Genomic DNA, 22,253 nt, shown 5'->3' with positions numbered 1-22,253 from the left:
TTATAGTAATCTTTATGTTGACTTAAAATTTTCGTATCCATCTGAATATTTTCTGTTTTTTACTTTACTTTCCCAAACATAAAATTGATAACCCTGTACATTGTTTGTATGCCAGACAAGTGTTGCATTTTTTTACAAACATGATCCAGCCAAGATCATTACTTATTACTACCAGATTATTAGTCTAAATATTTCGTTCATAACTGGGTTAAGAAAGTAGTAGTTTCCAGCCCAAAAGAGACGTGTTGCCATTCTCAGAAACAAAACAATAAAGTTAGATAGATTTCAAATAGATTAATTATAATTAGTCAAACAAGTTGGGTAGAAATTGAGTTTTGTTACTAAATCGTGCTATCTAGTTACTGCAATTCAATTTAAAGTCTTAGCCTAAAAATAATAAAATGTAAACCAACCTTTTAAGTGTATGTTGTATCACGTTGGAGAAAAAAAAATAAAAAGTTACATACCAAGTGTCGCTTTTGGTTTGACATTTTGCAAACCTGTCGAAAACAAAAATAAGTCAATTAATATGGGAATATATCAGGAATTATCTGCTTACAATTTAGTATCTTGTATTTGTAAAAGCGCACTATTGCTGTGCCTTCGTTAATCGAATTATTGTTTTGGTACATACATAAAGCAAGTAGGTACCTTAGTTATTTAAAATAAGCAACTAATGTCTTAAAGGCACACCAACAGTCTGATAGAACACACAAGCTATTACAAACACTTTGTGCTGAGTGCACGTAAAATCGTCACAAATAATGAGTTCTCATATTCTAAGTACTAATTATCAAAACTGCAGTTGCTTTTACAGCTAATTTATAAGATGGAATTATTGGAGAATCATTGCATTGTATAATTTAAACATACGTGTCTAGAACGGGTATTCAGAATATTTTCGAATTGAACACATATTTGAATAACCAAATAAAACTCGCCTGGATTCGGACATATTTCCTTCCTTGAATCGAACCAATATTATATTTTCTGCAGACAACACGAAAACTAAATTATGCTTAGAAATACGAGAACTCATTAAATTGAATTTTATTAATTATAAATTTAATTAATTAAATCGGCATCCCAAACAGAATTATTTGAAAAATGTTAGAAATGTTCTTAAGTATAGGTTCTATTAAATAGTGCCATTAAATTTTAAACTTGCGGATGGTAGAGAATCATCATTGAAGATCATCTGAAACGGGGCTGCATAATCATATGACCAGGAAACATGGGCGCACCATACATCATTCCGGGTGGCATTTGAATCATACCTAAAAATTGAAAGAAAAAAAATAGAAACATTTCTTAACGTTGACCGTGTATTTTGCGCTTTTCTATAGCGATATGCTCCAAAACTCTTCTAGATGTTAAATATACAATAGCTGGAAATATGTTATGAATTGGACAAGTTTTGATGGATGTTGTGCAAATGCGTATTATATAGGTAGATGAATTTAACTGTCATAAAAATGGTCACTTAGTTACAACAAAGTCTGTAGAGAGTACTTTCGAATTCCCTGCCCCCTAAAAAGTCATAGTAAGAAACTGATTAGTATTTCATTAGGCTGAAGTTTTTAAGTGTTTAGTGTACAAATAGAATAAATAATATATATCTTCATTAAATCAGCACTCTTATAATCTACCATTTATCACTTTTATGACAACAAAAAACATACAATTCTCCCAACCAGCACCAGGCGAGTGTTACAATGTTTGAAATTGTCCACGTAACTCTACCATACGTAATATTTATTTATTAGTTAGTTACAATTAAATTTCAAGAGCAAATCGCCAAGACTAAATATATCAATGAATATTGCCATTTTACTGCCACATACAAATTTAGTAGCTCCGATCAGAATAAACAGAATAAGAATACTTACCTGTAAAAATAAAATAAAATAACCAAAGGAAACCTAGGATATAAATAAGCTTAAATGTAAACAATCAACAAAAATGAGTAACTAATAGAACTAAACAACATTGAACTACTTTGAAAACACCATAAAAAATAAAACATCAATAATTAACAGATTTGCAGTAATGTCGCAAAAATGGCAATATCCAAAACCATCTACAGGTTCCTGGGTGATTAGTAAGTCATTCCTCAAAATCTAAAACTCCCCAACTAAAGGCCAGTTAATCTACCTCTTGCTAAGTTTTAAACAGCAAATCATCAAACTACTTTAAATGTTGTAATTGCTCAATTTGACGCCAATATTCGTTTGTTGATTAGCTAGTCTTTAACTTGAACTGGAGGTGAGTAACGGTTACCTAAGGCATCACTGCGCGTAGTAGGAAAATCAAATCGACGGATGCAAATATAAATACCATCAATCAAAAAAAATTACAAAAACCAACCAGACCACGGCAAAACTAAGCGAGTGACATTAAGTAAATAGTAAATGTTGTATAAATGCAATGCATGCTAACACATAAGAGTGCGTGAATTACTTCGGTACCTGCGTAGGTCGTCCAAAAATCGGCCCATACGTGCCAACACTGTACACTGTACACGAGTTAAATTTTACAGTCAATGAGAACTTTTGTCTTGAAAACATCAAAATTTTCACAGTAATCGGGCCCAGTAAATTGCTTGAATGATATCTAAAGAAAGTTTTAACGAACCACTAAGCTAACATACCAATACATACTTTAAAACCTGTTTTTCCTAGCATTATTCGTTCGTTTTTCTATGCTGGTAGAATTATTGCCAGTCCGAGCCTGGGCTTATAAATGTAATGTCATTATCAACTACCAATATGTACAAATTCGTAAAAAATAACAATGATAGTACAAAACAGGGCAATTTTTCTATGATTTAGACTTCACGCCACTTTCTTTAGAAAACATCAAAATCTAGCTACATCACAAGCAACTTATTATTATCTAATGTGAAATTGAACAGATACTTTTTAGAGTTTTGCGCGTGCTTCTATGCAATTGTATAAAAGACTGGCCAACTAACCCGAATAAAAACCGTATGGTATGCTTTAATCATCTTTATTCAGCTTCAGTCAGTTTGAAGTGATAAAAAATAAACACGTTCAAAAAATACAAAAAAATAACTGGCCTATTTTCTACACTTAAGGTTATGGATATGCGCTTCACAAAAAAATAACACAGCACATGTTATAGGCATTACAAAAAACTGGTTTGATCTGATCTTTAATGTGTTAAGAGATCGCTAATACAATACCAGCTAGAACAAAGGTTAATGTTAACACTTTGAGCAAGAGCTTTGTTATCTAGATAAAGCATATATTGTTGCTCTTACATTTACATTTCATTTTCCATCTTTATACGTTGTCAAATAAACATCCTGTGATATTAATATTCTTCAGTACTTTAATTTCGAATAGGTGAGAAGTAATCCAAGAATGTGGAAAGTGAGGAATTATTCGAAAATATCCGAAAGAAAATTTGAAAAATGAAGACAAATTTGGTGATTTAGAAAGCTTGACGCAATATCTAATTGTCGTAACTACAAACTAATCAATTAAAATAAAATATTGATGCTGAAATGATAAGTACGAACGTTTTTTTATCACTCAAAAAAATTAAGATACTAACTGAAACTCCAGAATGTATAGCTAATTAGTCCAACCCTACAAGAGTGATGCTACTTTTGAAATAGCAGTTGAGCTATCAATGTACCGACTCAGCATCGTTAGAATACCTCGTAGAAAAATATAGAGTAAATGCTAGCTAAATACATAACAAAATAATCATAAGTAACAAGTTCTCATTGATCAAAAGTCTATGGAACGTTGAAAGTGTTTACCTAAACGAACATTATATAGATAGGTAGTCCTTAGAGTCCTAAATGTTTGGATATAATACTTTGCAAATGGATTAACAAATTGTCTTGAGAAATCGACTTTATTTAACCCTAGATATTTAATACTGAAATAACCCTGTAGACCAATATTCTAATTTATGAATAAATTAGGACTCTAAATATACAGCAAAGTTTTATTCTTAATCATGAACCAATGTTCTTGTTGCGATAAATAAAACCTTACTTTTGAGAAAAACAATCTAGGGCCAAAAAACAGGATTTTCCGATCATGAGTTAATGGATCATCCGATGATTTTACCTACCTGGGGGCATACCGAGATGCGGCGGCCGCATTAGCGGCCCCCCTATTAGTGGCCCGCGAAGCACACCCATGGTAGGACCAGCCATTACTGGCGAGCCTGCAACTACAGCCAGAGGTGGTCCTGCAATCAATGTAAACTCAATTCAAGAAGGGATGAGATGATGCTAAGCAGTTTCAGTCTCATTATTAGATAAACTAAACCATCGTTATGTGTAGGAAAACATTCAATTTGCTATTTTTCTGAACTCCTGTTAACACATTAACTGGTTAAGTTTGGATGGAATCCCTTTTTTGTCCACTTGTTCAATAACTGTTTGATTAGTGGGCCGCACAAGTGTAGGGTGTTTCACATGTCTGCGTTTGATTTCCGTATCGTTTTCCGTCAGCTAGAGCAGCAAAAGTAGCTACATTGGCGATCATTGCAGGTTAAAATCTAATTAACTTATATAAAAATCTGAATCAAATAGATATTTGGAAATTATAGAGGCCCCCTATTAGGCATACATTATTTAGTGATAACAAACAAGTGATTAGATACTGTGCTATATCTACTATCACCAGTTAAAATCAGTTTCTTTCCAAAAAGTTTCATGCATTTAAGGCTTACCATGCACCGCAACCTTCTAAATATGCAGTTACATTTGGGATCAAAGATGTTTAATTATAAAATGTAACGATTCGAAATATCAAATCGTACCTGTCAATATAAAATTTATCCAAACTTTAAATTACGCGAATGAAAAGCTGTAATAATATTTTAAATTTTTTCGGTTTGGGGCAAAAAAACACTACATATTGTACTTACCAGATACCCTTACGGGATATCCTGCCGCCGCCGCTGCCATTCTACCCATCATTGCCATGTGTTGCTGTTGAGCTTCATGCGCTTTCGCTTGAATAACAGCATGATTTGCTGCTACTGCTTGAGCCGCAGATACAGCTATAGATAACTGGAAATAAATAATTATAAATTATTAATAATTCAGAGCTGAAACCCCAATATCTACATTTTTCAACTAATGTAATAAACTAAACGTCATTGATCCAGATGGTTTAAAGTAACAATAATTCAATCTACTTACCTCAGATCCTGCCGTACTTGTACTCGAGCCTCTGTCGTCATTTTTCTGCCAATCATTTTTACAATACTTAGGATCCCTCGCTCGAATTTCTTCTAACGAAATATCTTCTAAAGGATGAATGATTTTACTCGACGCCCCTGTAGCTGCTATAGTATTTACTTTCGCACCCTGGCCACTGCCACTAGGTGTATTCGTAGTGGGAGGAGCACTAATTGTGGCACCTAAATGAAGAAAAAAAGTTAATTTAATTTCTATAAATTTTAAACATGTCTACCGAATAAAATTAACGAAATACTAGAGAAGTAATAATAACATGATCGTTGCAAGTAGAGTAATATTTAAGCTACATTTCTAACAACAGCTACCGATTGAGTGGAAAAGTTGCAAAAACTTACCTGATGAAATTGGTTTAAAATCGGCACCCACAACTGCGGCTCCTGGAGACGAAGACGGAACTGCACTTGGGAATAGAGGTTTAGGAGGACCAGGTTGTCCTTGCATCATCATGTGCTGAGCCATCATGTGTTGGGTCATACTAGCGAATAGAAATGATTAGTTCGAATTAGTTTGAAGATTAACCCATTACAAACTTACCTAGGATGCATGAATGGGTGCCCGGCCATATGTCCCATGGACATCATTTGCATACCTGGAGGCATGCCAGGTGGGGGATGAACCATTCCATGGATCATTCCTGGGGGCAAAACTTGCATTCCAGGAGGGGCATTTCCTAACAAACCTTCTGGCTTTGGTCGCTTATTGGCAGGCTCGTCTTCATCTGAGGACTCGGCCCCTCTACTATTCTGTTTTTGTCGTTCATGTTCTTTGAGGTCGGCTGCAGGTATTCCTGATACAGAAGAAATAAAGCGTTTAACAAACGTCTTATCCCAAGACTCCTTTTGAAACGTTTCATTAGGTATATGTATTTATAATGTTTGGAGGAATTATTTCTGTTTATTAGAATTGTGATTTCCCGATCATATTTTCTTATTTGGCAAACATAGCGCTAACGTAAATTGACTTAGTTTATCTGTTTCAAGTGCATCCTGTATGGTGTGGCGGTTGATTGTTGAAGTTGAAGAAGTTGATCCAATTCCTTTACTTTTATCACCATTATGCAGCTTTCCGGTTTAGCTTTTTCATTCGAACTTGAGGAGAGAAGTGATAACTTCCACCAAATTGTTTAATTTATATTTTAGAAACCATACCCGAAATAAATGTTTCGCTTTTCCATTCAGTTCCTCGCGTTCGAAGATAACAATATGCTCACTTTACAGGTAATCCTTATACGAACAACTTTTCTTAGCTGCGCTTCGTGTGGAAATGCGCTTTTCGACTATTTTTCTTTGGAATTCACTACATTTTCATAAATCAACAAAGGATGACAAGACGCCAACCATTAATTTTTTTAGTTTTTTTGTTAGTTTTGATTGTCCTTTTTCAAATTTATGTTTTTTATAATGTTTTATAAAGTATTGATTTTTTCAACACGTTTCAATGAGTGAAAAGAGGTCGAAAACCGCATTTCCACAAAACTTCTTAGTACAGATTATCTATATGTTGAGAAAAATTGGTAATTTTGAACGCCAGAGTTTGATGAAGTAGATAAATATCTAAATGTGCTTCTAACACCTATCATATCATATTTTCATATAAGAAATCGCAGCCAGCTTTTTACGGAAAATATTATTAGTACACCCCGTTTATGAAAATAAACAGACAATATATGTAAATAAATAAAAATTGATGTGTTTAAGTGGCATGAGCGATCAGTGTTATCCTTTTTCAGACGTATATCTGACAGGAATAAAGGAAATTAATTTCATTTGAGTTTAGCCCCGGTCAACACATAAACCCGCCCTTTAACATGTGCGCAGTTTGCCATTTAACATAACCCCACATACGGGCAATTATTCCCATTTGTTCACTTATTTGCATTCAAATTAGACGGAATCCGATTTAAGTGGAATTATTTCCTAAACTTGGTTGGTGTAAATGTTTCTTAATGTTTAAAAGCCCCATTATCTTGAAGTTAATAAGTCGCACACATAATTTAGAGCTAAATCTACTGAATAAGTCTTACTGGAAATATCTGATTCTTTTAACTAACAAGTCATTGACTTTACCTCTAAAATAATAAACCAGTTGTGGATTATAAAACATGGTGACACAGAATTGCTGCAATTACTTCATTGCAGATAAACCTCTTAAAAATACAATTTTATTTTAAAACACTCCTGGCAAGGTTAAATAGAACACAACTACTGTGCTCTCGTGTTTACCAGCGACTATTTATAGACTTACCCTCCATTCCGTATATCTCTATATCTACGTTAGAACGATTTGGTAATGAATTGGGGACTTTGTCTATGGTTTCCTTGTGGACTTGCATACAATGTATCGATAATCCAGGGCCTGTGTACAGTTTCTTATGGCAGATATGGCATTTGAAATGTTTGGCTTTTTGGTGCTGGATAAGAATTTTTTCATCGTCAAATTCCCTATTGCAGTACCTAAATTTGGATAAGGAAGTAGATTCTATAAATATCCAGATGGTCAGTTAAATTTAGACTAATTTACGCAAGGAATTGGAAAAACTAGAGCAGCATCCAGACGATAAGGTATTATACATTGAAAAAGGATACCAACACCATGGCTTCGATTGCTTCTTCTTTTTGCGACCCATTATTTATATAGAGTACGGCTAGATATCGGTAAAAATCACAGCAAGTTGTATCCTATCTAACAAAAACACTATAAATTTAGAACAAACACAACTTTTCAATGCTTCCTTTACAAAATGGCGGTATTGGCAGTGTGGCAAATGCGCAGCACATTGACAAGCGAAAGTGACAGTGCCGTTTATAAAGCCATCTGTAATTTAGCTACATGTTGAGTTAGTTACTATGCAGGCCCACAGAGTGCGGGAACAGACTCTCAGATTTTTAATAATTTTATAATGCGGTAGTAAATTACTGATTTATTACAATTTGAAATTACAGAGTGTTTGAGGAGGAAATACATCTTTCTCCCAATTTACACAGTGTCATTTACTAGTTTAAAAGGATGTCGCGTTTGAAATTAACAATCTTTAATTTAATTTAATTTCCTGTTAATGCCTTAAACATAGATAACGCCGTTACTAAGAAGTTTTTAGATCTTGTTTCATGTAACAATTCGGTTTTTGATTAATTTTACTTATGGAGATTTGCAATTTTTTCATAAGACAATAAAGGACGCCACTACGTCCACGCCTTCTGTTTCACCGATATCAAGGTTACGCTACATTGTGAAAAGTTTCGCTATTTGCCAAATCTATAGTTAGTTTCTATCTACTTAATTTTTTCTTAGACTCATTTTATAGCTATTTGAGTTAGTTTTGTTGATTTATTGAGTGTTGGTTCGGCAACAGGTTTGAAAGTGCTTTTTACCCGTGCGGCAGAGTTCAAAATAAAAAATGTGAAGAAAGATTACCTGAAATAAAAAAAATATTTGTCTTTTCTTGGAAGAGGAAATGTGTTCTGGCTTTTTTTGTTTCGTGTAGATCAGAAGATAAACTAGATTAATTTCTGTAAATTAAAATAAGTTCGTTATTCTTCCGAAAGATCGGAAATACAAAGATATGTGCGCCATGCTCGTCCAAAACTGTTAGCCTAAATGCATCAGTGTATCTCTTATTTTTCATCAAAAATGTTTTACTTTTCGAATAGAAAATCGGGAGATATTCAATTTTTATAGTGCTTCACTGAAATATTTAATTATTTTAATAGTAATATAGTAATATGTCTCTTTATATTTTTGCTGCTAATTACACCAATAAAGGATTGCTGTCAATTTTGAATCACCCTGTATCACGTTCTCTAATTTTGATTCTCAGCAAAGTAAAACAGAATATACACTTATAGATATTTATAAACAAGTATGTGGTACTGAATTTTAAGAATCTGTTGTGTATTTTTTTGTGCTGCATATTTTGTATAACGAGATCGAAAACCGGAAATATCCTATATAACTTATAGAATGCTGACACAGGGGGACTTTGATCCTTGAGAAAACATCCATCATTTGCTTAGCAAGTGATAATGATTGATCGTCTTCCATTTTTTAATGAACGCCTTGGTTAAACGATTAACTCGTCTTTTTGAACACGCCACGTGTAACATTTATCTCTCAGACGAGTTAACGGCTTTGCATCGTATCGTTATTATAAGAAAAATTACATTTTTTGTCGGCGCATTTTTCAGCCTTATTCATCGGGCTAGTCTGGACCTTCTCTGCTTCTCGAGTTTAAATTAGCTATCAATTTTTACATGTTTTTTTTTTAATTACTTAATTATGAGCCATTGATTTCAGACAAGTACATTTTGGTGATTTTTTCGCTAAGGCACTTTTGCGATTAAGTCTGGTTTTTTTTGTTTGCCCGGCGGCTGGAGGAATAAAACATCTTCGCGAAGACACCCAGTGTTCCGAACCCTGGGTAGTGTTGGATTTTTACCAACTGAAAAAACATTTTTGTACTACGAGTTTTCGGGAGTTATCCTTTAAGACTTGTAGTCCTCTTTAAGGATTTGTCAGCTCCGACATCCGTATCTCATAGCATCGCATTCTCTCCATGCTAGCAAACAGCTAGCATGGACATCTTAATAATTTAACGCCTTAACTTATACATGTATGCTACTTCGCGTTGTAATACAATATTACTTGGGGCTACGTTTGATTAAAAATAATGAATTTTATTAAATATTCCGGAAACCGCTTTAGATCGATATAGGAATCGTTATGCAGAAATAATGAGATCTATATCACCAATCCAACCGTGCAATAATATACAGCGTTTCTCATCTAAAATAGCAAAGTTGTATGTACGTTTCGGTATAAGCGGCAACTTCGCATTGTTGAAAATATTTTAGGCCGATAGAGAATGTTCGGTGACTTCGTTATAGCAATTTGCAGATAGATCGTGCATGGCGTTCTCCTTAAACGTCTAATACGCCATCGACAGTGAATCACCCTGTATATTGGGGCCTGCTTGAAATTATAGCCTTTTCTTGTACCTTTTGTGCATATAATTTTTAAATTACATACTTTAATAATAATTAAATTATTCAATTACCGTTTAGTGTGAAAACCGCCACTATTTGCTCAAGCCATTTTCAATTGGTGAATGTCAGCCGATTTTGTAATTTTGCCAAAACCGCATAAAAGTACTGTATAATTAATTTTAATAAACATTTATTATGCGATAAACTTTTCTTTCGCAGTGAACGAACTAAACCAACTTGTTAATGGCCATCCGATTTCAACCCAAAGGCATACACTTTACCTATTTTAAAATGCTATTTGTCATAATTAAAACATATTTGTCTAGCAAAGTTCGGAACAGTGGCCCTAGGAAACTCTTTCGACAAATTAGGTTAAATGAAAATTGTGTTTCCCAAGTGGCGGGAATTAACTATCCCGGTAGGCAGCTTTTTGCCTTGTTTCTGCCCTTAAAATTGTATAATTTCGAGACGGGGTAATTTCGGTTTGCCAAAGCCATTTCGTGGTTTGGGCTCCGTCATGTTAGACGAGAGAATATGACGCTTTTTGCAATCTAGAAAACACAGCGTAAAGATACTTCAAATACGTGTACTTGCACTAGTTTATTTACGTGGTTTAATTAATAACTTAACCATATTAGGAACGCTATTTTCCTTTAATAGTGTGGCAGGAGACGCACGAAATTCTTACCAGAAAAGACCTAATTATTTACAGCAGTTTTACTATCTAACTAAACGAAAATTTTCCAATTTTTTTCTCAAATTTGTCTCTAAAAAATTCTGTGAAATCCGTTTGGAATTTTGCAGATAATCTCACTTAGTTTTCAATAAATCTGCTATCTTATGATATTCTCGTTTGTAGCAAGGTTAAAACGTTTTTATAATTTAGTCTTAAGAACCCTGTTAAACATGTAGACGTTATTTTTAATTTTTTCTTGAGTTTTAAATGGAAATCATGTTTTTTTGCATGACTGATATACAGGGTGTCCCGTAATTACATGATCAAAAGGGTATTGCGATATTCTTTGGACCAAAAGAAGACGATCTGATCTAACTTTTTTTAACAAAAAATGTCTGGCTCCTCTGCTATTGATGGTCAAAGTTCTTCAAAAAATGTATCTCTTTCGAAATATCGGGTGAATGGTACGATGTATTTTAGTGAAACTCGCTGTGAATTTGTACTTATGTATGACTCATATTTTGATGAAACAATGGAGTTCAGCCGTTTTGGACAAGTGGTGAATTCTTGAGTGTCGTGGTACAAAAACTACCAGAACTTTTTAGGTGGTGGATGAAATCAACTCATTTTTTTTAGGTTGATGCACTAATCATTTATTCACAATTTTGTGCTCTTTGGAAAATCTTGTAGCATTCATAGTTTTTGCGAAAACAAATTTCTGTTTCCTTGCCACTTAACAATGTTAGACATTAACTGCAAATATCGTGATACGAGGCATAAAATAATTGTCAATCAATCTCACAAATTCGTTTTGAAAGACCTTTTCTAATGAAGAAGTGACCGACATGGTCAAAGTATTAGAGTTTTGCGAAGACAATTTGCGTGAAAGCGTAAGCGTTTACGCGGCGCATATTTGCAGTAAATGTCTAGCATTGCTAAGTGACTAGAAAACAGACATATTTTTTTACACAAAAACTATGAATGCTACAAGATTTTAGAAAGAGCACAAAATTGTGCACAAATGACCAGTGCATCAACCTAAAAAAAATGAGTTGATTTCATCCTCCGACTAAAAAGTTCTGGTAGTTTTTGTACCACGACACTCAAGCATTCACCACTTGTTCAAAACGGCTGAACTCGATTGTTTTATCAAAGTATGAGTCTTACATAAGATCAAATTCACAGCGAGTTTCACTAAAATACATCGTACCTTTCTCCCAATATTTCGAAAAAGATTAATTTTTTGAAGAACTTTGACCATCAATAGCAGAGGAGCCAGATTTTTTTTGTTAATAAAAGTTAGGTCAGATCGTCTTCTTTTGGTCCAAAGAATATCGCAGTACCCTGTTGATCATGAGCTAACGGGACACCCTGTATTTTCATAATACTATTATTTGTTCTACAATTAATTTTTATTAAGTATTTGGTTTTTCTTAGATTAATAGTCATTAGTACCGTTCAGTCGTACTTTCCTTCTGATCTTATGCGTCTTATGATGCTCAATAGTGCGGTTTGTCAGTTTAAACATTTTTATTACCTAACTTTTTGTAATATTAACAATTTGCAAACAGTTTAATTGTCTGTGGAAAAGTTCTCCATTACCGCCTGCATGGCAACAACCAAATATAACACAACAAAATAATGGCACTTTATAGTTTTGTTAACTGCATGATATAAAGCTTTAAAACAGCCATAATTCTGCTAGCTATGAGCCAGTTAAATTTAGTAAAGTTGTTTATGCTAGGCAAAGTTCAGCATCAAAAATTACGATGCTGATATAACTTTGCAATGAGTACTTCATACGTATCATGAAAGATTAATGCGTTATATGGATGTAACTAGATGGACTGAAGGGAACTTGCAAAAGCACATTGTCCGATAGGAGTATAAAAATTGATAAAATGTAAAAAGCACATTCAAGTGAAGAATTATATAAATTAAATCGTTTCACTTAAACCAGCACTAACATTATTATTTATCGCTTTTAAAATACCACCATATGCCTGGCATCTTCCATAATTAAATAGAGTATTACCAGATAAAATCTTTTATCCAATTCGCTGGCAGTTTGCAACATTTTGCCCTCGTAATGCTGAAATTAATGTTGCTTTTCTGATTCATTAATCATAAAAACAAAGTTTTTAAATTGTAGTTTCCCTACAATGTGTAATGCGGAGGCAGGCTTGTTTATCTATGACAAAACTTTTATTACTGTAATTACAAAGTGCATATAAATTTTAATGTAATTTTACTCACAGCATAAAGGTTAATAATTTCAAAGGATAATTACTTTTCTGATTAACAAATGTTTCAAAAGTTAGGTCTAGATTTGGTTGGTTTGCGCCTTGCATTCTTTTTCACTTTTTATATTAATTTTTTATTTATTCTGCCAAGTGAATGCAAGTTTCTTAACACATTATTCTCATATATTAAACATATATGTTCCATTTAAGGAGACTTTACCCAAAATACTAAGCTTCGAAAATGAAAGCTTTCGGGAAAATCGAGCAAAAGACTAGTCGGAAAAATCTTGCCAAAATCAAGCTACATATTTCCTAGCTCATAATGATGCAAGCAAAGGAACATTCATAAATTCCGGCTTGTTTTCAATGTAAGTCTGCCATTTACCCAGCTTTTATCCAAAAAATCACTCTCAACATTCCATAAAAATCGAATAAAACGACTGATCGATACCTAGTAGTTAATTTAGTATACAAACGCTTAATACGCCTTATTGTCGCAATTTGTTTATATTATTTGGCTATTTTGCTTACATGGATCATCCAAACAAGACAACGTGAAAATTGTCTTTGAAAATATTGGCTTGCGAACACGCACTTTCTACAAAAAATAGTCGACAATAAACAAATTGAAATCGCACTGCAATGAGTCATATAAAGGGCTGTCGAGCAAACGATTATATGTTGGATCTGTAAATTTTCGATATAGCATGAGTTTTTTCACAAAGAAATTCAGTTTGTTCCAAGTAATGGACGAAATTGGTCGCCAGTTCTTTGTATCGGCTGAATTGCGCTCTTAGATGGAAAATCTAGAATCGTTGTGGCCCTTAAGGGAACCGGGCTAGTTTATCTTACTTGTTAACTGCAGGATTAGTTTTTTTAATGCGGAGTGGATTTTCATTGTGTGTAGTGTGAATTTTTTGAGGATATAGGAGGACGTAGATAATGGGCGATGTTGCGCCAGCTTGCAGAAAGCTGGTAAAAATAAATTCTAATCTATAAATCTTTTAGCTTGAACTGGGTTCAGTAGTCGGAAAAGCAACTGAAGTTGATGCATTTTTACTCTTTGCATTTCTGATTTCCTATAACAATAGCTTTGAATAGGTTTCCTGCTGTACTAATCACATGTTTTCTTTCTTTCCAGGTGGCACGAAGCAGCTTTCGGTAAGTTAGCCCCTGGTTGTCATGTAGATGTAGAACTTTTAGTCCCACATTGTTGAATTGTATTTTATAATATTGTTGCATTTAATATTTATTCGACGCGGAACGACGAGGAATTTTCTGGGTTCTTGATCGTGTTTTTAAAATTTTTTTGGTTTGATTTTTATCAAATTTATTTAAAGTCAGTAACACTTAACACAGTACCTAGGGGTTTTTCTGTGGCAAACTGTTTTGAAGCGTGTAGTATGAATCAATTTTTGCTCTTTCACTGCACTATTAATACAAACTCAGATTTCACCCATTCCTTTTTAATAATAAACGATGGTTTATTGGACAGTTTTAGTACATATACGTCCACTTTATTACCTCCATATATTAGTATAGATCTGTTATAAAATACATTTATTTTCAAAATGAAACGCTAGCGCATCGTTCCATTGAACGAGCAAATTGGTATTTATATCGGGTTTTTGAAAATTAATTGTTTGCCACTGTAATATATTATGCCCATCAGAAAAATTCGAATACATTACAAGCGTATATTAGTACTAATGGAGACCAATCTGTAATATCGAAAATGTCCGGATAGGAAATGCAGGGAATGTGATATCGCTTTTGTATTTGATATTTTCATCAGTTCACATTGGAATCGAACATTATTCATTCTGCTGCTTCACGAAAAAAAAAAACGTATTAGAGTAAAGCGACTAGGAGAAGTTTTACAAAAACATATCTATGCAATTATGGTTGGGGCAAATAATAATATATTTGTGGATAAATTATGTCACTATGGTTAACTTATTAATTAAATCTTCAGATTAAATTTATTACTAATGTCTTTGAGTGAATCTTAATGTGGAGAATGACACCTCTTAGATTGGAACTTGTATTTGCATATTCCCGGATATAAAAACTCCAAATTGAAAAAAAAACGAATTAACTCAAAAAAACACGTTAGTTATTATTGAAAATTAAGTGCCAACAATTGTAGTGGATTATACTTGTCAGAAATAATTCAATTCAAATTTATTACGAGCCTGTATTAATATATAAATATAATTAAATTTAAAATATTGTTACACCGCTAACACATAAAACGCATTGAATCGCAAATGCTGCTTCATTTTATATTTTTACCGTCCAATATATTTATGGTTTAAATTAAAACTGACCATTTTGTAATTACCTTACATTAACAATGGAAATGCCGTAAATCATAGAAAATGGATTACTTGCCTTTAAACATTATTGGCTTCAATGGGGTAATATTCCAAAGATAATTTATTGAACAAATAATGTGTAGGAAAACTGTATGCGAATCCCCTATCTAAATGGACAAATTCTTTCATTTACTTAATAAAGCGGATAACAAAACCACTTTCTTGTACTAACACTGATCCACCTGCGTGTAAACTCAATGGAAATACTTTTCAGGGTTTTTTAGTTTTCAATTTGGTTGTCATGCCCCATGATAATCTTACAGACAATAAAATTTTACCGCCACAAAACGAGAACGCTTTTTTGTCTTACCTAAAACAAGGGAAAAAGCAAATGTCGCTAAAAGGATAAACATTTTGTTAGACACAAAAAAGGTTGTGAAAGTGTCGGATATTTTGTTTGGGAGTTACGTTAAAGTTAATGGTGTGCAAACATACACGCATGTATGAATTCTAAAAAATGGCTCTAATGTAATTTGAAAAAACAATCGATATGGTGGGGTTTCCCATTATGTAAGAGAAACATTTAAATGACACAATTACTGTGTGATATCAATGTTCATTCTCTCTCGGATTGCCACTTCAGCTAGAAATTTTATTAAAATCTAACTGATGATTGTGATGATGATCAAAAACTGCATTTGTAAGCAAATGCCCAGTTGAAAATAACACATTTTCATCGCTGTTATATCTAGCCATCATTGCTTCTCTTAATGTCGAGCTATCCAGAAAGTATCAGCTTATAAAGTATTCACATATGGAGAATAGGAGGGCTTTAAATATTTTATTTGCAAGTTGGCTCGCAAACATTCATCAATTTAAATGCTCATGAAATATTGGCATGCAAGTTGACTTTTATATTCCGTGGGAATTTTCTACCATAAATTTGTCTTCATTCATTATTTGCCTGCAACCAAGCTCTGTGCATATGTATTATAGCTGTTTTTATTTTTTGAAGTCATTATTGAACGGTTTCAAGACGTAAAGGTAAATTAATTCCATTGATTCGACCGACCGGTGTGGGTGTGAGATGTTATATTACAATTTATTGTAAATGACTACTCAGGTTTGTTATTAATTTGTTTAATACAAATTTAAATTAACACACATTCTTACAGAAGCATCATTTCTTAGTATAGATTCACACTTCTTTGATTATTTGATATGAACTAAGTTTGAAGGTTTCGAAAACGAAAAGACGAATATATTCAATGGTATATGGGATATCAGAACGACTCCGCTATTTCAAATCACTTTATCTTCATCGCGTTCTACGAAACTTGTTCAACTTTTGTCTTTATCTGCTATGATAAGAAACACTCGAAAACTTTTCTCTACATTGTTCTGCTCAATAGTTTTTCCGTTTCATATCTAAATGGCAGTATGAAAATCGAAATATAACATCTTGCTGCTCGAATTTGATATGGCTTGGTGTCTAGCGAGCAACTTTATGAAAGAAAATTCAGTTTTATACTTGAAAGAGCAGCAATGTTGCAATATTTGCTCAGATAATTTCAATATTTTTGACTCGGAGAGAATTTCAATGGCTCAAACGGATATTTGTATTTTATGAATAAGCTGGATTAGTTTCCATTATTGCAAAATGTTGCCAATTTCGGCATTCGCAATCCTTGATGGAAATCTAGTTATATTAGTTCGCGACGCAATATGTATTTATCTATGTTAGCTGTTTATAGGTTTTCCAAAAAGCAACAGCGGTTGAATAGTATAGGTACTTTCACTTTGCCTCTTAATTACTACTTCTGAAATGCCAATAATAATCAAATTCACGTTTTTGTACACTTTTAAATTACCTGCATTTAGATATTGACTTATTTTGATGGCGCTGGACAATCAGACCATAGCAGCGCACAAAAAAATGATTAAGGACTAATCGTTTTTCAAACTAATGCCTCCAAATAATGCACAAGTTTGTTTTTATGCAACCTGGCATTTCCCCCAGCTCGACTTTTTCCTGTTCAGATTTATTCGTCTCCTCCAGACTTTTTCTTATTAATTGGCAGAGCGGAAAACGGTTTGCTTTATTTGGAATGATTTAGGAAGACGAGATGGAATAACTGTTTAAAAATACATTCCTCCGGTTTGGAATGATGGAAACAAAAAATTGAGATTTTTATTTAGGCATTGAAGATTTGAAGTTAAATGGTAATTATTTAAAACTAATTTGATAATGTAAAGTCTATGGTACAGAGCGAGCAATTATTTTGATTTACCGAGCATATAAATATAAACAATAACAACCAAAATTTAACAAAGGTACTAATCGATATTTACATTTAATAAATGGTTTAGGGGTGTATATATGTAATAAAATAGTAAGAGAAAGTAAACTAGTAAACTGCTGCAAAAAGATCAGCAACAGTTTAATTTGCAGAACAACTAATAAAATATATGACAAAATAAAGTCAATTCATAAATATTCATTTTCCATCCTCCAAATATTTGTGACATTTCCCTTAAAACTGCATCAATCAAATTTTCTTAAACTTTATTAAGTTGGATTGTCCCAGTCAAGGCAAATTAGTTAATCAACTTAAGTGATTTGTTTAGTTTAGATTCGAACATAAAATCGCTCTACGGACATTTTGAAGAATCGCTTTCGGATTGCGGCTTAGTATAATTCTACAAGCGGAAGTAATCTAAATTAAATTTTCTTGGGAGAATTAGTATGTATGGAGCCTGCGGCGATTTTAATAAATTATAGCTAATATCTCTACAACCAGTAAGCGATGGTTTTGAGCTTTGGACACACATAGGCAAATCAGTGGAGAGACAATTGGTGAAAGATCGATGCATCAATAATATTCAAAGCTGGTCGTATATGTGAAATTTATATGTATATTTAAAAGATTTTTTAAAATATACATTAAATTCAAAAAACGGTATACAAATTCAACATTTTTTTAAAATTACATAGTTTTAAAAATTAAATTAAAAAACATCAAACAAATATTATAAAAATATTTATATACAAATTTAATATTTGTACATATTTGTTCCATGGCATGGCAGGTCAAGGTAAGTCGAAAATATTCCTAATCTGTTGATAATTAAACTAATAAACACGCACAACACCGTAAAATGAATACAAACATAAACTAAACTATTTGTGCATAATTTATTTTTTATTTCGATTTTTTTCAACCTTTTGTCACGTACTGTTAGAATACATACCTATGTAAAGTATAATATATTTAATATATTACTATTTCTGTTGGTATTGCTTTAGTTTTATTAATCAGTTTTTCTTTCACAATTTTGTCTTTCAATTTTTAGAATGTTTTTTTTAAGCCTTAAGCTAGTGAACCTTACGGACGAGTCCTGGTTCCAACATTCCAACATTATTTTTATAAGTTCCTTCAATCCAACATTTTGGGCCCATTCGCTATTTATGTGCGGCCTGATGTTCCTGGATACTACAATTTCCTGCATACTGTTCAGAGATAGTTCTAAATTATTGCTCTTCAATTCGTCGTCGTATGGAATTGTGTAAGTTGTGTTAACGATTCCCAGAGCGTCTTCGCATCTATTCATAATTTCCCAGATGATAAGAGAAAAGCTGTAGATGTCCGCTTTCATAAACGATTCATCAGTCAGTGGGTCAAAGCTTTTGTTCAAATATTCCGGAGCTAAATAACGAATGTCTGAATTCATATACTCGATACTGTTATCTTTACTAACAACTGAAAAATTCTTTGCTTGGGAAAGATCACTGAAGCAACACCGTTTATTTTCCATTACCAAAATACTGGAACTGTTTATATTATTGTGTGCAACGCGTGGTTTAGTCTTTAAGGCAAGCATTTCCATGTGTAAGAAATTGAGAGCACTAGCTAATCCGGTGATCATTTCTATCAGTTCCGATTGATTAACCGTGTTGGTGTTGAGGAAACGTCTTAAGGAGCCTGCACTGTGATAAGCGGTGATAATGTGCATTTTTTTGTCATCTGAAATACGTTATTATTTTTATTTTTTTGATTTGTTCTATTTTGATCTTACCTGATATCGTAGACGCAATATAAGCCAATATGCAATCGTGCTTTAGTAAGGGAGTTTGAAATATGTCAACTTCGTTCTTCCATTCTTTTTCTGCGTCTTTGTTATAGATCTTGATAGCAACCGGATCGCCCCTCCAAGTGCCTCGCCATATTTCAGTAAATTTTCCTGCATATTTAAAAATAATTTTCAATTGTCATTGCTAGAGAGCTTTGTACAGCAAGCTTATTAAATTGATAATTGATGATTGATTAATAACTTTCAAGCGTTAATGCGGTGTGAAAATGAATCTTATACTGAGTACCGAAGACTGAGGGAATTGATGCCTTTCTTGAGATCTTCAACAGACGATTCCTGCTTTATTTTCAAGCATATTATACAGGGCATTTCTGTAGAAGGGTTTTAAAGGCTAAGCGTTTGAGAAGAAATTGAGAACATTCGTATAGGAAGAAACGTGATACGGCACCTATTTTTCTAAAGGTAAAAAATTAGTTTTCAAATCCTCCTAGTTCTCTGAGCAAATGGCACAAAAAGTACAACTATGCTAGCGACCTGCATTTATATTTTTGAAAATTCTATTATATTTTCAATATTAGTAAATATTCATTTAGAGAAGAGTCAAGTCACCATTTAGAAATTCCTATCTTTCCTGGGTCTCACATTTTCACATTCACATCACACTACATTTTCGGTTCTTCTCTCTCGCCAGTTTAGCCCTCAGCCTTATGTACTCTTTCCCCATGGTGCATTCCATCTGTTTCATGTGTCCTGACTGCGTACGTCAGGAAAATAAATCAGAATAAAGAAGAATGCTGGGAATTGATAGCATTGTTGGGCAGATGGAATGCACCATGGTGAAAGAGTACTTAAGGCTGAGGGCTAAACTGGCGAGCGAGAAGAACCGAAAATGTTTTTTGACTAGATGCAAGAACTTAGGACTTGTACCAAAATTCATTCAGTTTATTTTATTTATAATTTTAAATCTGATGATGGCGTTGTTGTCTCGCCGAAACGTAATGAAATAAACTATGTTTCAAAATTTTGACTTCACACTTTGACTGAGACCCAGGAAAGATAGGAATATTATAACAAGTACACGCAGTCAGGAAAATAAATCAGAATCATTTAGAAATAAAAGCTAGAAAGTATAACTGAACCATTTTGCGTTAGTTTTTCGCATAATTTGTTGCCTTTTAACCTTCCTTTCAACAACTATGTTGCATGGGTTCCTATTATTAGGTGACGAAATACATAAAATAATATCAAAAATTACACTCCTTAGAAGAAATAGACGATCTGTGGAATCCAGATCTTGATGCTTTTAAAAGTGCAGGACTATAATTATAGTTACCTTTTGCAATTTGGGTATCAAATTCTATATCATGTATGATCGTTCTCGTTCTCCATGAATTTTCTACGCTGAATGAGACAACCACTGCTTCTCTTCCAGTTATATTTTCTACTTCAGGTATCCCATTTTCAAGATCCACCTCCTCATATCGTAACTTTTTCTTAATAAAATAGATTACGATGATAATAACTCCAATTAAAGAAATCACAGTCGATGCAAGGAAAATATGTAAGTTAATATTTGTCGATCTGTCTGTTGATTTTGCGTGCGGAGTGGAGGGCAGAAGAAAGTTGTTACAGTAATCGTGAGTGTTGCAACATTCTACGCCCTTGCCAGTATTGTTGTGTACTTTTGCCACTATATTGCACTGAAATAAAAAAGTTCCAAATTAAACTAAATTGCAATTGCTTTGCATTAAATAAGTTTCTGAACAAACCCTACAGTTCCCTACAAACCTGTAACAATGACATTGCATCTGGTGGTAAGCAACCATATTCTACATTCAATTTTTCGTTTCCATATTCTATTATTTTTTCCGTCGCGGTAAAACATTTTCCGCCAGGTTTCGTCTCGCATGTTCCGCGCGATTCGCCATTTGGACATAGAGGTGCGCAAAAACAGGACACTTTTTTTTCAGAAGCTGCAAAGAGCAAACGTATTTGAGATTTTTAAGCTATTAAATTGAGCGCTATTGTAAAATATAGTTTTGGGTTCAGAATATCGGCGACACTATTTTTATGTGTATAATAAAATTTAACATATTGTAAATCTGTTTCCAGATTGTGAAACACTACTGCTACACTCAAATATTCTTGTTTAAATTGAAGAGTTTTGTTAAATTGTGGCTACTGCCAATGTATATCGGGTGTCAATTGTTTCTACAACTTTGAAACACGATTATTTCTAATAAAAATATGGTATTTAAGTATTTACCTGCACCAAACTTCGCAAAATCATCGAACAGGTTATCCATTTTTATAAAGGCAAAATGTCACCACGATGCAAAAATATGTATTTAACTAAACACGCTCCTTTGTTTCTATTTAGCATCAATCTTAAAGCCAGCTAAATGTTCTAAATGCATTATTTGTAAACTTTGCCCTGCGTTTCTAAATGCCACAGATCACTAAGGACGAGGATCTTCAGCCAGGTAAACTGTCCCTTATCACAGTATGTATTAAAGCGTAAAGGATGAGGGCAATTGAAGGAATATTTAACACATTTTGAATACCTTTCTTAGCATCCAGGTACGGTTCAAGGTTTTGTGCAGCTTTAAGAAAACCGTTCTACATTTTATGACTACACTTCAGAACAGTTTAAAATTTTCAATTACGTTACTGTCTTTAAAAAAATAGCAA

The 22,253-nt window shown here is 33.2% G+C and overlaps 2 protein-coding genes across 4 annotated transcripts; both read right to left on the bottom strand.

Annotated features, from left to right (window-relative positions):
* Positions 1-222: 222 nt before the first annotated feature.
* On the bottom strand, positions 223-8,026 carry LOC109536906 (BUB3-interacting and GLEBS motif-containing protein ZNF207). Of its 3 annotated transcripts, XM_019903359.2 has the most exons (8): positions 7,837-8,026; positions 7,496-7,704; positions 5,786-6,038; positions 5,587-5,726; positions 5,192-5,412; positions 4,915-5,059; positions 4,111-4,230; positions 223-1,277 (listed from the first exon to the last, which is right to left on the bottom strand). In XM_019903359.2, the coding sequence occupies exons 1-8, from the start codon at positions 7,875-7,877 to the stop codon at positions 1,195-1,197; spliced, it is 1,212 nt and encodes a 403-aa protein (XP_019758918.1). In that variant the 5' UTR covers positions 7,878-8,026; the 3' UTR covers positions 223-1,194. The 3 variants fall into 3 exon arrangements, with proteins under 3 accessions (XP_019758918.1, XP_019758919.1, XP_048520167.1); XM_019903360.2 differs by lacking the exon at positions 4,111-4,230; XM_048664210.1 differs by lacking the exons at positions 7,496-7,704; positions 7,837-8,026 and adding an exon at positions 7,318-7,460.
* Positions 8,027-18,654: 10,628 nt separating this feature from the next.
* Positions 18,655-22,069, bottom strand: LOC109536955 (bone morphogenetic protein receptor type-1B). The gene is made up of 5 exons (XM_019903443.2): positions 21,829-22,069; positions 21,351-21,535; positions 20,896-21,262; positions 19,548-19,712; positions 18,655-19,495 (listed from the first exon to the last, which is right to left on the bottom strand). Exons 1-5 carry the CDS (start codon positions 21,866-21,868, stop codon positions 18,783-18,785), a joined length of 1,470 nt encoding a protein of 489 aa, XP_019759002.2. The 5' UTR covers positions 21,869-22,069; the 3' UTR covers positions 18,655-18,782.
* Between the last annotated feature and the right edge of the window lie 184 nt (positions 22,070-22,253).

The sequence above is a fragment of the Dendroctonus ponderosae genome, unplaced genomic scaffold, assembly GCF_020466585.1.
Source record: "Dendroctonus ponderosae isolate FM_Combo_2020 unplaced genomic scaffold, Dpon_F_20191213v2 Dpon_F_20191213_2, whole genome shotgun sequence".
NCBI lineage: Eukaryota > Metazoa > Arthropoda > Insecta > Coleoptera > Curculionidae > Dendroctonus > Dendroctonus ponderosae.
This window is presented reverse-complemented; position numbering and strand designations above follow the sequence as displayed.

Bases quoted from the DNA above. Each gene is read 5' to 3' on its own strand.
- LOC109536906 (XM_019903359.2), bottom strand. From the start codon at position 7,877: ATGGGTCGCAAAAAGAAGAAGCAATCGAAGCCATGGTGTTG. The intron at 5,727-5,785 runs GTAAGTTTGTAA...TCTATTCGCTAG, and splicing joins CACCCATTCATGCATCCTAG to TATGACCCAACACATGATGG. The intron at 5,060-5,191 runs GTAAGTAGATTG...ATTTATTTCCAG, and splicing joins CAAGTACGGCAGGATCTGAG to TTATCTATAGCTGTATCTGC.
- LOC109536955 (XM_019903443.2), bottom strand. From the start codon at position 21,868: ATGGATAACCTGTTCGATGATTTTGCGAAGTTTGGTGCAG. The intron at 21,263-21,350 runs GTTTGTAGGGAA...TTTTTATTTCAG, and splicing joins ATGCAATGTCATTGTTACAG to TGCAATATAGTGGCAAAAGT. The intron at 19,496-19,547 runs GTAAGATCAAAA...AACGTATTTCAG, and splicing joins TATTGCGTCTACGATATCAG to ATGACAAAAAAATGCACATT.